Source organism: Pseudoliparis swirei, chromosome 9 (genome assembly GCF_029220125.1).
Source record: "Pseudoliparis swirei isolate HS2019 ecotype Mariana Trench chromosome 9, NWPU_hadal_v1, whole genome shotgun sequence".
NCBI classification, from domain to species: domain Eukaryota; kingdom Metazoa; phylum Chordata; class Actinopteri; order Perciformes; family Liparidae; genus Pseudoliparis; species Pseudoliparis swirei.
This window is the reverse complement of record NC_079396.1, coordinates 5,340,672-5,354,453: the sequence shown is the minus strand read 5'-3', so window position 1 is coordinate 5,354,453 and position 13,782 is coordinate 5,340,672. Positions and strand designations below refer to the sequence as shown.

General features: G+C 45.7%; 1 protein-coding gene across 3 annotated transcripts in view; it reads left to right on the top strand.

The window, feature by feature from the left end:
* The window catches only part of mtor (mechanistic target of rapamycin kinase), a 92,703-nt gene extending 82,218 nt beyond the window's left edge, over window positions 1-10,485 (top strand). Inside the window, exons 46-59 of one of the 3 annotated variants that reach the window (XM_056421939.1) lie at window positions 852-1,026; window positions 2,520-2,655; window positions 2,823-2,970; window positions 5,646-5,768; window positions 6,033-6,115; window positions 6,204-6,276; window positions 6,405-6,479; window positions 7,088-7,223; window positions 7,986-8,024; window positions 8,116-8,181; window positions 8,276-8,359; window positions 8,607-8,687; window positions 9,594-9,699; window positions 9,963-10,485. In XM_056421939.1, coding sequence (XP_056277914.1) covers window positions 852-1,026; window positions 2,520-2,655; window positions 2,823-2,970; window positions 5,646-5,768; window positions 6,033-6,115; window positions 6,204-6,276; window positions 6,405-6,479; window positions 7,088-7,223; window positions 7,986-8,024; window positions 8,116-8,181; window positions 8,276-8,359; window positions 8,607-8,687; window positions 9,594-9,699; window positions 9,963-9,978 — 1,341 coding nt within the window. In that variant the 3' untranslated portion in view covers window positions 9,979-10,485. Of the gene's footprint in view, window positions 1-851; window positions 1,027-2,519; window positions 2,656-2,813; window positions 2,971-5,645; window positions 5,769-6,032; window positions 6,116-6,203; window positions 6,277-6,404; window positions 6,480-7,087; window positions 7,224-7,985; window positions 8,025-8,115; window positions 8,182-8,275; window positions 8,360-8,606; window positions 8,688-9,593; window positions 9,700-9,962 lie in introns of all 3 variants that reach the window. The other 2 variants (XM_056421938.1, XM_056421940.1) reach the window with 2 other exon arrangements.
* Window positions 10,486-13,782: the final 3,297 nt, after the last annotated feature.

Sequence of the window (13,782 nt, the reverse complement as noted above, 5' to 3'; positions counted from 1 at the left end):
TGAATAGCGTGTATTTATGATTAATTTAATGTTATCTTCATTGAAAGAAACAGTGCTTTTCTTTGAAAAATAAGGACATATCTAAGTAACTCCAAACTTTTGAATGGTAGTGTACTTAGAATCTGAAAGCCCTACAAAAGCTCTCAATCCCAGCCATATGTGCACATTAATATTCACATCTGTATACGGTTTCCCGTGACAACACCGCCATTTGCCAGTCGCGTTGCTAAATCGTGACCAGAGGGCTTAAACGTCGCGCTCACAGGTGGAACTGCACCGCTGGAAGTCGTTCCTCGCAGCGATCGCTGCGTCGTCGAAGAACGCCGTTTCAAGAGCCGCTCGCTTCACATAGAACAACGGAGGGACGGCATCGCCGCTTGACGTTGACGCGCTGTCGGGAGATGCTCGGCGTGAAATACACGGCGACATAATCCGATGCTGGGAGCGTTTGATTCCCCCTCTGGGCCTCGGTGTCGAAATAAACTCTCTCTCTCTCTGCAGGATGCAGTCGAACAGCAGGTTGATGAAGTAACCATACGTTCAAACTGCAAACGCATTTCAGTGGATTTAATGCAGTTTGAATCCCCCCGATTGAATTCAGACAGGCAGAGAGTGCCTTTTTATTGATGGATTACATATGATGTGCTACATAGTGATTTATTAAAAGTGGAAGTACAAACAACTTTTTTCAATTCATACCTTATCCTGGATACGAGCCAGTGTCTTTAAAACTGTTGGCAGGAGCTGTTTCACCAGTGCAGTTTGTATTTTTTTTTTTTGCATAACAAACTTAAATGCCTCTTCCTGTGCTAACATCTCCACCTCATCACCGTTCCCCCCCCCCCTCACAGCTGACCTCCCTGGAGCTACAATATGTGTCTCCAAAGCTGCTGCTGTGCCGGGACCTGGAGCTGGCAGTGCCGGGCACCTATGACCCCAACCAGCCCATCATCCGCATCCAGTCCATCACCGCCTCCCTGCAGGTCATCACCTCCAAGCAGCGCCCACGCAAACTCACCATAATGGGTAAGAGTAGGAGGAACTCGCCTGGCGCTGCGAACCCATTATGTTAGGGAAATGGATCATCTGTAGTCGGATGCTTTCAGCACCCTGGGCCACGGAGTTAGAGACAAATTTAATATTATTATTAGAATCTTTTCCCAAACAGCTCTTAAGCCCATATTTATTCATTTGTGTCAAAGTTCTGTGTGTGGATAATAAACCGGAATAAATAAAAAGCTTCTTTACAAACAGAAGCGAGATTAAAACCTGTTTAATACCAAACTGAAATCCCAATCACCACTAGAGGGAAAATGACTTTTTTCACACTCAATTGACATGGAGTGTCATGGCTTCACAGGCGTTGTCAGTTCACTCCCCGCAGAAGAATGGAGCGCGCAGGTCAGATCGATTTGTCAGTAATCCTCCACGACGCCGACCGCTCTTATCAACCGAATACATCAAATGAATAATTCTGACATTTAGCGCCCATGCTCTGCGACGTGAAATACGACTCCGAGGTGCTTCTCGAATTGCGCGACACTATAAAGTCACCTTGTCCATAAGCCAAATCCTCAGATTATCAATCACAAGCGGTCCGCACGACTTCACTCGTCGCTCTGCTCCACGGTGTACCTGGTTCTGACATATTCCATCAGTGTTACACAACATACTCTGTAAAAAAGATGATGGCCAATAAATCAACTGACCCCTGGAGCACGACTTCAGATTAAGAGCTGTCACCCAGTGCAGCCCGCTCGGATTTACTGTCAGCGCTCGGTCCCCCCAGTGACCCACAATACATTGCTCACTGGGATTGTCATTAGGAGCAGACGGAGGATAAAGCGGTGACCCGGTCGAACTCGTTCCACCGGAAGTATCGGTTAACTCCATTAAAGGCGGCGCGATGAATCATCGTAGTGCGGCCGGCCGAGAATACCGAGGAGCGGCATTAAGATATGAGCTATGGAAGAATTTTCGACAAGTGACATCATCTGTTCTTCGGACAAATGCTTTTCTCCTCACTGTCGCTCTGAAGAGGAGTTTAGTTGACGTCACAGTTCATCCGGTGCACCGATACATATTTTCCCTCCCCCACGTGAGTCGAGCTTGGCCGCCGCGGTCAACGGAACTCCACGAGAACTTCACGCGGCGTGTGCTCGTGAAGCCGTGTGTGTTCCGCGGGGGTTTCTTGTCACATCTGTCGTCCTCCAGTGCCTTTCCAAATCCATTGGGGGACCGATATACGGGGGGGGGGCGGGTTACGAGAAGGGGAGCTAACTCTGGGAGTGACGGAGGTTCATATGAAATCATTTATTGCCGCCTGCTAAAAGTCACTCGGCATCGCTTCAGGCGGAGGTAATGGAGATGCAGCTGCAGAGAGCGCCGCCGGCACCGCCAAATCCAGCCATCACTGCCATTCCTTACATAACGCCTCGCTCGACCCCCTTTTTTCCCACTTTTTTTTCAAATGAAAAAGTGCAGCGCGTCAATGCCGTGTTGTGTGGCGCCCTCTGCAGGCAGCAACGGCCACGAGTTCATGTTCCTGTTGAAGGGCCACGAGGACCTGAGGCAGGACGAGAGAGTCATGCAGCTGTTCGGTCTGGTCAACACACTGCTGGCCAACGACCCGGCGTCCTTACGCAAGAACCTCAGGTACACACACACACGCAGAGAGAGAAAGAGTGAGGTACAGTCCACCTCACACTTGTCTGGAGCACACACACACACATACACTAGAACTCTCACAGTAGTAAAAAAAACTAAACAATGACGATAAATTGTGCGTCTCTGTCTTTGCTGTGTGTGTTGAGTTTCATCAGCATTCAGCGCTACGCAGTGATCCCCCTGTCCACCAACTCCGGCCTGATTGGCTGGGTGCCCCACTGTGACACCCTGCATGCCCTCATCAGGGACTACAGAGAGAAGAAGAAGATTCTGCTCAACATTGAGCACCGCATCATGCTCCGGGTGAGGAGCCACGAAGTTATCAAACTAAAACAGGGACAGTTAAATAATTAGAAAAGCTGTCAAAAAAAGCTGATGTCAACATTTTAAACGTGAAATCGTGTCTTTAGCTGAAGGTATACTGACGTTGTAAGCTTTTAAAGTTGGAAAAGTTTAAGCGGATTTGGAGATTAACTCCATAGGATCCAATTAATTTTTTTAATCCAGAAAAAAATGAATCATTTTGTAATTTTTAAAAGATATCTGAAAATATACGGGAATATTTGAAAGTCTTTTTCAACGTTGGAGCCACTAACACTATTCATAGTTTGACCACTACTACTATATTAATATTTTTGCTGTTACTTCACTTAATATTGCTTTTTACAACACTTTCGTGCCAAGGAGCTGTTTTAAAGTCCGTCCTTGTAATGAGCACAAATTCAGTCGGACACATTCATGAAGCAACCTTTACTATAACCACCTTTTAAATATTAAATATGTGTATACAGACCAACACAAATATTTGTAAGTTATTGGAAATCAAATGTTATTAAATCTAAATGTAAAGGCGATTATTGAATGACCACACATAGACTTTACTTGGGGCCAAGGTATATTTGTCATTATCATTTACATTTCCGTGTCCGTAAGTGAGAAGTAAAACCTCCGCAATCCGTAGAAGAACACGCAGCGTTTAGCCCGATGCAACACGACGTAGAGATCGCCCACCGCAAGGCAAATATACACGCAGATCAATCGATGCACCCCCTCCTGCATTGTGATTGAAAACAGACTGAATTAACGTTAACTCAATGAATGTAATTCATTCTCATGAATTCACACGATATCTAAGACGCAGAAAATGTCCAAATAAGCCGTAGAGAACACACAGAATCCTCCCTGGTGAAAATGTCCCGACAGGAAGTGAGCGATGATGACATCTGGGAGCCGGTTGAGACGCGAGACGTCCGCCGTGCAAACGGCTTTCGAGAAAGTGGTTTGATTGAAAACTACACGGAGGAAGAAACATCGGGGCTGCAGTAGGAAGGCGGAGCTGAAATGGCAAATGTCTAAATTTGGATGATGACATCCACTTTCCATGTCAGACAATCTTTTTTTTTTACCACGACTAAAACTACACAACATCAACAAACAACATCGTTTAAACAAAATCTATAAAAATGGGTCTCGAATGTTTTATTTTTGACATCTTCCACTAAGCTGGAGTGTTGATTCTGCAACCGGTGTTTTCCATGAGATAATATGAAAAATAATCTCATGTCAAATACGTTGTACTTGAATGATGAAATTATTGATTTGGGCTAAATTGACTCAAACGTTTAATATAATCTTTAGACACGAGACTGAGACTAAAATGTAACGAGCGGACTAAAAGTTGTTGTTGCCTTGTCGTTGACCGAATTGGCACTAAAACTATGGGAAGAAGGAATAAAATGACTAAAATGTGACTAAAACTAAACTAACTAGAATGGGCACTCGGTAGAGCGCATACCTTCGCATATCACAAGATTGGGCATTGAATTATGAACATTTTGGCATTAGTTGCATGCCAATTGGTAAAAAGAAGATGTTGACCTTTCCATGACCTTGACCTGGTTGATCCCAAAATCTAATCAAATGGTCCCCGGATAATAACCAATCATCCCACCAAATTTCATGCGATTCAAGAAGATTTTGACCTTTCCATGACTTTGACCCGATCGATCCTAAAATCTAATCAAATGGTCCCCGGATAATAACCAATCATCCCACCAAATTTCATGCGATTCGGTTAAAAACTTTTTTTGTTATGCGAGGAACACGCATACTAATTAATTAATTAATTAATTAATTAATTAATACACGGCGATCAAAACATAACCTTCCGCATTTTCAATGCGAAGGTAATAAGCATAATGGGAATTTCTCTGTGAACATGTTTTCTTCAGCTGGCATGTTTATAATCAGACTTTTTTTTTTTTTTAAGAATTCACTAATAGTGTTATTAATGATGTGTTGCGTTCGGTTGGAGTCTTCTAAATGGCAAGATATTGAGTTGACCAATCAATCCGCCCGGCCATCAATCAGCTTTTAGAAGTAACGTGAAGCAGACGGCCGACTGAGGCAGTGATGGATCGGAGCTTAACGGCTCATTAAAATATCAACTATTATTCCGGTTGTTTTTCAGTGTGCGGGGGACTCGCCACACGCAGCACAAGCGCATGAAAACAAGTTCCCGAAGCATTTTCCATCAAAACAATTAGGACCCTCAGCGTAATGGGGCCTGGCTTCCCCATGCTTTCTAGTTCCTTGTGATCTGAAAACCGTTTATATTTCAGTATTGACACGACCTCTTAGCTGTAATTACATTAACTCGTGAAATGCTTTTTTGTGTATGTGGGGGATATCTTTTCAAATTCATAGTTTCACTCTGGTGGTTATAACGCAGACAGTAACACATTCAGTGTGAGGAGTATCAACTCATTTGATCTCTTGGTCGATTGAATAATAATTTAAGCTCAAAAGCCCATCGCACAGTAACTGTGATGTCCATTTAATTAAAGGTGAACTTCAGCAGAAAGCCAAAGTTATTTTTTTAACATGAAATCAATTTAAATATTTTTTTTTATTGTTGGTGAAGAAGTTTAAAGCCTGGAATTGTGTCTAAACTTGCAGCGTTGTCGTTTCCCACCCAGATGGCCCCAGACTACGACCACCTGACGCTGATGGAGAAGGTGGAGGTCTTCGAGAACGCCGTCAACAACACGGCCGGAGACGACCTCGCCAAGCTCCTGTGGCTGAAGAGCCCGAGCTCCGAGGTGAGAGGCTCCGCCTTCTCTGATGGAGCGCTCAGCTATAGACAAAAATACCATTCAGATCTCGAAATCCACTTCTTTTTTTTACAAGATGCTAGACTGGCAGTCCAATTTCCATTTGATGCAGAGAAAACGCTGTATCCAGTCTCTCTGGATGTTTCTAATTATTTTCAGAAATACAGAAAAATAAGTGTTATCTTCCCCGAAGAATCCGTTTTCTGGGTTCTCGACGTCGTCGTAACACAGACGTGCCCCTCTCTCCTCCAGGTGTGGTTCGACCGGAGGACCAACTACACCCGCTCCCTGGCTGTGATGTCCATGGTGGGCTACATCCTCGGACTGGGCGACAGGTGGGTCTCTCAGCCAAAAGAACACACTGTTACGGTACGGCCGCTCACCTTGAGACGGTAACGAGGACGCCGTGTTTCTGTTCCCCAGGCACCCCTCCAACCTGATGTTGGACCGGCTGAGCGGAAAGATCCTCCACATTGACTTTGGAGACTGTTTTGAGGTGAGGGGGGGGCGGTGGGATTTTCAATCAACTCATGATCCACAAATGTATGTTCTTTTCACTTATTTGAGTCTGACTAATCCCTCACCCCCCTCCCTCCCCCACCCCCCATTACAACCCCCCAAAAGGTCGCCATGACCAGAGAGAAGTTCCCTGAAAAGATCCCATTCCGACTAACGAGGATGCTGACCAACGCCATGGAGGTATGAGACTCTCATGCCGGTGATACACACTTGTGTTGTAGTCGTGTGAGTATTACTGCGTGTAGGCTAGCTTCAAAGAGAATAACTTTTTTTTATTTTTATTAATAGCACACAACATCTTTTGGATGTGTTGTTATTTATTCTTCTCTAAGCTACTTTTACTCCTCCACTGGACTTTTTGTTTGTTTTAGAATTGTGCAGCGTTTTGTCAGAAGTCGAGAGTCACTGCGCGTTGTATCTGATGAGCAAAGAAGAAACGGCATTCAAACCAGAGAATACAAAATGAAGGAATAAATTGTTGTTAAAAGCATGTTTCTCAGAAAAAGTCAAGCATGTAAATATAGAGAAGCTCAAAAACACCTCATTGGATCCTGCTCCGATATAACTATCGCATACGTTGACCTTCCTTTAATGTGCAAGCACCAAACTCCGCCTTCTGAGCTCCACGTCCGGTTCTGCTACAGGTGGGCGACTGTGGCTCATGTATAGACCGAGATTGGAATTTTGGTCGTGGAAATTTGCTTTAAAGTCCTGGAAAGCCATTGATCAAAATGTATATGAACCCTGGAATTGGCGCCGTACAAGTACAGGTCCATTCACCATTTCAGGTGACGGGCTTGGACGGTAACTACCGGATCACCTGCCACACGGTGATGGAGGTGCTGAGGGAGCACCGGGACAGCGTCATGGCCGTGCTGGAGGCCTTCGTCTACGACCCGCTGCTCAACTGGAGGCTCATGGACAGTAAGTAGAGCGGTACCTTCGGGCCTGTTCCAGGCTCCACTAGAGGGACACGGGCGGACCGGCGAGTTGCACGTGGAAAACCGAAGACACCGCCACAGGAGTGGTTGAGAGGTCGAGGCATTACATTTCATCCGATCGGGCTCCAAGTCGTAAAGGTAAAATCTATTTGGCTCGTATTTGCGAGAGAAGTTGACTCGACCCTTTAAAAAGAAGCGGCGTCGACGTCTAAAGGTCGGCGGTTTAATTCAAGTGAACAAGTGGATGAATATCTCTGGCACGACGTCTCAACTCCTCCCGTCTGGCATCCTCTTAAAGGAACACCAGCAGCATTCATCAGGTTTATTTGAACACGTCATTATAATCATACATAGTAAGCATTTATTGATAACTAAAACGGTTGTAAAAAATAATACAAAACAAATCCTCCTTTTTTTTTACTATTTATGAAATAAAATGTGCCTGCAGTGCCTGAGCATTAGTTAAATGCCCGTTATAGTTTTCTGTATATTTTGTGCTGCACTTTAAATCACTGTCGGCACTTTCTGAATAGCCAACACCACAGCAGGGCTTTAGTTAATGTTCCTTCAAAGTGCAGTGAAACATAAAATACGCAGAGATGTTTACAATCTGAGGGGACAGTTTGTACAATTCAAACCGATCTGGTCTTTTTTTGTAATTTTCTATTTTTTCATCAGTTTTCCTCTGAATATCAGAGCCGTGACTACTTGTAAAAGGTTAAAAAGGAGCGTATTTCTTCCGCAGTTAAAAAGGTCAGCACGATGCTGCCGCTTCCCGTGCGAGGTACGACGAACAGAACTCAGAACACATCGTGAAGTCGAGAAAAAACTAGAAAAAACCGACCCACTCTCATGTCTGTTTGTTTCTGCCACAGCGAGCACCAAAGGCAACAAGCGCTCCCGCACCAGGACCGACTCGAGCACCGCCGGCCAGTCAGTGGGTGAGTCCGCGGCACAAACAGTACGCGCCCCGTTTTTTCCCCGCGTTAATGATTTTAAGAACATGTTTTTAAACCCGCCTCCCTCTCTCCGCAGAGGCCCTCGAGGGGATCGACCTGGGAGAGACCGCCACGCTCAAGAAACCCGGCAGCACGGTGCCCGAGTCCATCCACTCCTTCCGTGAGTTGCCGGCTCATTCTGCCCTCTGTGGATTATTTGTTGAAGCCTTTTCTTGTTGTTGTTGTTGTTTTTTCTCCCCCTCAACAACACTTTCTTGCTGTCATAAATGATTGGTGTGACTGCTGTGCTATTGTCAGGCGGCGCTCAGGTCCACTTTGGTTTGGATCAATGCGCTGCTGTTTGGCGGTTTCCAAGGCGGTGGCCGTTACGTCACGCGTCTGTTTTCTTCTTCTGTTTTTCTTGTCAGTCGGAGACGGCACGGTGCAACCAGAGGCTCTGAACAAGAAGGCCATCCAGATCATCAACAGAGTGAGAGACAAGCTGACGGGTGAGTTGCGCAACACTCAGCGAGCACGCCGGAGCTGCACGTTTACATCTTTAAGGTCACTTAAAAAAAAAAAGATGTAATCACAAGGAAAATGTCAAGTGGTCCTATGTTTGACTTTCTTCAGTGAAATATTATTATATTAGTAGTAATAGTGGTAGTATCTGTTGTAGTAGTAGTAGTAGTATCGGTAGTAGTATCGGTGGTAGTAGTAGTATATGTTTAGTAGTAGTATCGGTAGTCGTAGTAGTAGTAGTTGTAGTATATGTTGTAGTGGTGGTAGTAGTATCGGTAGTAGTAGTTGTATTAGTATCGGTAGTAGTAGTAGTTGTATTAGTATCGGTAGTAGTAGTTGTATTAGTATCGTGGTAGTAGTAGTAGTAGTTGTAGTAGTTGTATTAGTATCGGTGGTAGTAGTAGTAGTGGTAGTAGTAGTAGTAGTAGTGGCAGTAGTAGTAGCAGTGGTAGTGGTAGTGGTAGTAGTAGCAGTAGCAGTAGTAGCAGTAGCAGTAGTAGTAGCAGTAGTAGTAGTAGTATTGTGGTAGTGGTAGTAGTAGTAGTATCGTGGTAGTGGTAGTAGTAGTAGTATCGTGGTAGTGGTAGTAGTAGTAGTATCGTGGTAGTAGTAGTTGTATTAGTATCGGTGGTAGTAGTAGTAGTTGTAGTAGTAGTATATGTTGTAGTAGTAGTATCGGTGGTAGTGGTCCTAGTAGTAGTATCGGTAGTTGTATTAGTAGTAGTAGTAGTATTCGTAGTAGTGTCATACTGTAGGCTAACCCACCGCCTCCTGGTGTGGAGGACCTGAAGGTCCCTCGACATTCTCCAGTGTCTCTGATTGAAGTCCTTGAGGTGAGGGGTTTGACCTCCGAGTGAAGCTCTTTGTTTATATGAGATCTTTGTTCCCTGCAGGTCGAGACTTTGCTCACGATGAGACGCTGGACGTGCCGACACAGGTGGAGCTCCTCATCAAGCAGGCCACGTCGCATGAAAACCTGTGCCAGTGCTACATTGGATGGTCAGTATTGGCCTGTTGTTGTTGTTGTTGTTATTATATCTGGTATTGTCTTCCTCCGTGTTGAATCAGACCAGTGATGTAGGACAGCAGAAATCCACCCTAAAATCACTTACCTGGATGATGCTGATTTGATATTTTCTTCTTCTATGCCTCTTCTTCACGCTGTAGTTTCCCCACAGCGTTGACTCCATGACTCCGCCACTGGAGCTCAGTAGATGAAGCCGAGCGAGGCCTCAGTGAATCATTACTCTTTCTGTCTCCAGGTGTCCATTCTGGTGAAGAACCGCCTGCGGCAGACCAAGATAAACTTGACTTTGCTTTATTTGTTCTCACCGGGAAGCCAAGAAGAAGCACCGGACTCAGATATTCATCACCCGAAGATGTGCTTCAGCGACACGGCGCCGAGCCTTTTGAGAGAGACGTCCTGGATTGTTATTGTTGTAGAATTATCGACTTGTTCATGTTTTAAGGTTATGAGAAAGAAAGAAAAAGAAGCTCCGTTCTGGACCTAATGATCACAATTTATCTCAAATGACTTTTTCTTCTCTTTTAGCGGCAGAATGAATTTTCTCAAGCTCTCTACGGTGGCCATATTGTAATAAGTTATGACATTTCCTACTTCACACTCTGTATCCCACCGGTTCGTTGTATCATCGTCTATTAATGTGACCGATTTCAATAACTGACTTAAACATTCTTATTAAGTTTACTCGTGACAAGTGGCATTTGATTTGAGATGATCATAATGTCCTGTATGCGTGCCATTAAACCCTGTACAGAAAACCAGCGCGACCGCATTGTGTTCATTCCACAGAACGTGACGTTCCCTTGGGGCAGAGGTAGCCAACACGGTGCCCGCGGGCACCTGGTCGCCCGCAGAGACCACGTGAGTCGCCTGCAACGCATGTTCTAAAAATAGTCAACATTGAGCTCAGTCAAAAAAACGTAACCAAAAAAAACGTCCATAATGCCCGGGCACTAGGACCTTGGGGAGGCTGCTGCGCTGACTTTCTCTCTGCAGTAGTCTCTCTCAGTCAGGACTACAGCCGATGAGGTGAATGATGCACGGAGTGAACAGTAAATCCAGGTAGTTACAGAATATCAGGAGTGGTTAATGAGTGTAATGTGTTTTTCCATTGAATGGTATATTAGACACTGAACTAGTTCATCTCTATCTCAGTGATTGTGTCCAAATGAGCATAAAATATCGCAATGAACCTGAAATTCGGTCTCTAACAATGGATATCCAGGGCATTAAAAGAAAAAATGCGTTGCACGCGCAAACATAACCACTCTGCTTATGAATATTAAGGCCTGAACACTGACAGTGGGTGCAGGGGACTTATTCTTCTTCACATCTTTAGTATTACTCTACGTGTCTTCGGCACAATCTATGTTCTTAATCTGAATGTTGGTCAGAACAATCAAAAGACCTTATTTATATAAGCTTCAGGTTTCATCAAACCACGTGGACGTCGTGTGGCGGCTCATTATTAAAAGGTGACTTATGCAGATTAGTTTTTCGGGAACTTTATATCAAACAAGTAGCCCTTCGGATTATTGTGTACCCTTGAAGTAGCCCTCGGTGTCAAAAAGGTTGGTGACCCCTGATTTGGGGCCAAGAAAAAAAAAACCTCAACCATAAAAATGCGTCGTGTGTAACGCCCGCTTTTGTTTTTCCTCCTATTCCCACAGAGGGCACTCTGACTCCTAACACGCTCCTTCTCCCATCTTTTCAGGAAAACAATTTTGAGAGAGAGGATGCACTCATAAGGCCAGAGATGATGAGACTCGAGTCTCATTTAGAAAAGAAAGAAAAAGACTGAAATCCTTCTCTCTCCTCCTCTATATTTATCCTCGTTTTTTAAGACCACGGGGAGATGCAGTCCTTCACGGAGGAGACGGAGACGACTCTTCATTTCCCCGTGCGGTTATCTGGCCAGCGCACGGTGGAGTGTCTGTTTTCCTGGCGCTCATTGCTATTCCCGCTCTCTTTTCTCCATTTATTCCTCCCCGTGCGTTCTCCTGTGAAGGTTAATTAGTTATAGATAGTTAAGGATTAGGGATCAACAAAAAGCAGCCCATTGATCTCTTCCTGGCCGTGCCCGGCGCTCCAATGTCACACTCTCTACACATCGGGACAGACGCCTGGTGATTATCTGTTCATATCGATCGATTCCTCCTCTCGTTTGCCTGCTCGCCTCTGGCCGCTCTGGCACTCTCCTCCCGCCGCCCGGAAAACTCATCACGGGAAAGAAAAGAAAAAAGTGTATTTTTTTCCCTTCTTTTTTTCCGTATTTCCGCCGCGCTTCTGTTGTTCTTTCTCACTCGTCTAATTTGTTTGTATTTTTTCAGCCCCCCGAGTCTGTCGAGAGGCAGGCGGCTCAATAGCTCAAGTTAAATAGGCGGCATTGATTGCGAGAGGAATTTAGCTGTTTACCAACTGTGGAAATGGGCTCGGCCCGGCGAGGGGAAAAAACGACGCTGCGTGGAGTCCAATGGTGACGAATGCTACTCGCTGGGAGACGATGCCCGAAATGAGGGGAAGGCTCGGGGGTGCAGCGGGCCGTGCTCCATCAGCCCTTTAAGGTTGTCATGCACCGTCCAGGCCTGGCGCCTTGAGCCAAGACATGAGGAATGATGGGATACGGCCCCCTCGCCCACCATCACCACCCGCTGGGACCCGAGTCAGTTTCTCTTTCCTGTTTGTGTTTCCTTTCATCCTCCAGCTGGTATATTCCTCCATAAGAACTCACCCCTCTGTGGGGTTTTCCACTTCCTTGAAACCATCTTTAGCTACTCATGGGCTGGGTACCGAAAACCGGTCCCACTGAAAACGTGGAGACCGGTGATGACAAGAGGAGGCGTGACTCAGATTAGTACCGTAACGTTGATTACAAGTCTTGCATTCATAAAAGTAGGCCAACAAATAATAAATCGGGCATTATAACCATGTTTAAGCTAGCTCGTAGCTCGCGCTAGCTCGTAGTTCGTGCTAGCTCGTAGCTGCGACCGCGACAGTCTGATATCCGTTTTCCGTCAGTACGGCATGAAAACGGCTTTTACAGGGAATATGGCCGAAGAGGTTTTTAATGTCGTCATTGTCAGTCGTCGTTTTGTGCTTCTTTTTTAAAAAAATATCGGTTTAGGCACCGGTATCGTTTTAAAAGTACCGGCTTAGCACCGGTATCCGTAAAAACCCAAACAATACCCATCCCTGATGACCCCTGGTGGGCTTCATCCAGCACTCAGGAGACGGACTCAAGATTATTTCTGTTAGAAGCGTCAAGTAGCCTTTTACATTTGTAATCCTTGTAGTAGTCAACCATCTCTCCCGGTTAAAGAACTTTACAACTTTACAACCGCAGAGAAAAGGCAGCTTACGCCACTGTTTTCTCACCCGCCACGGCGGTAAAAGGAGGTTTTGATTCATAAAAAATCATTTCATTTTAGGCCGGGGGGGGGGGGGGGGGCGGATTTGAAGAAAGCCAAAGAAACAGAAAGGGAAGGAGCAAAGTGTAGACGTGAGACGATTCTGTTTCTCTCCTGGAATCAGTGGCGACGTGGGGCGGAGCAGGTGTGAGGAAGTGAGAGCTGGAGGAGGGACTGTGTGGCAGGGCTAGCGGCGGCGGTGACGGAGGCGGAGGAGGTATCGACGGCCAGCCGGAGGAGTTCGATAGGGAGCTCTGGAGTCGTGTAAAGACTCGGCTGTCTTTGTGCAGCGTGGCGTAAAGCCGCTATCGACCAAGTGGACAGCAGTTTAGCTCGCCTGGAGGTCGGCGGCAGTGTTGCCAGGTCCGCGGTTTTCCCGCGGAATTGGGCTACTTTTGAAGTAGCCGCGGGTAGAATTTTGTGTCCGCTGTTTCGGGTAGACTTATCTTGCATGCAAATACATGAATATCTTTAAATAAAAATCCATATTTTAAATGAAATAATTAATTTATACTCAAATCCTACCAAACTGACTCCAGATCAGCACGCACAGGTGAGCACACAGGTGAGCACACTCACTAGCACCCCCACCCCCCCCCCCCCCCACCCGGCGGCTTCAAACGCTCTCTCTCTTCTCCCCCCCCCCCTCCC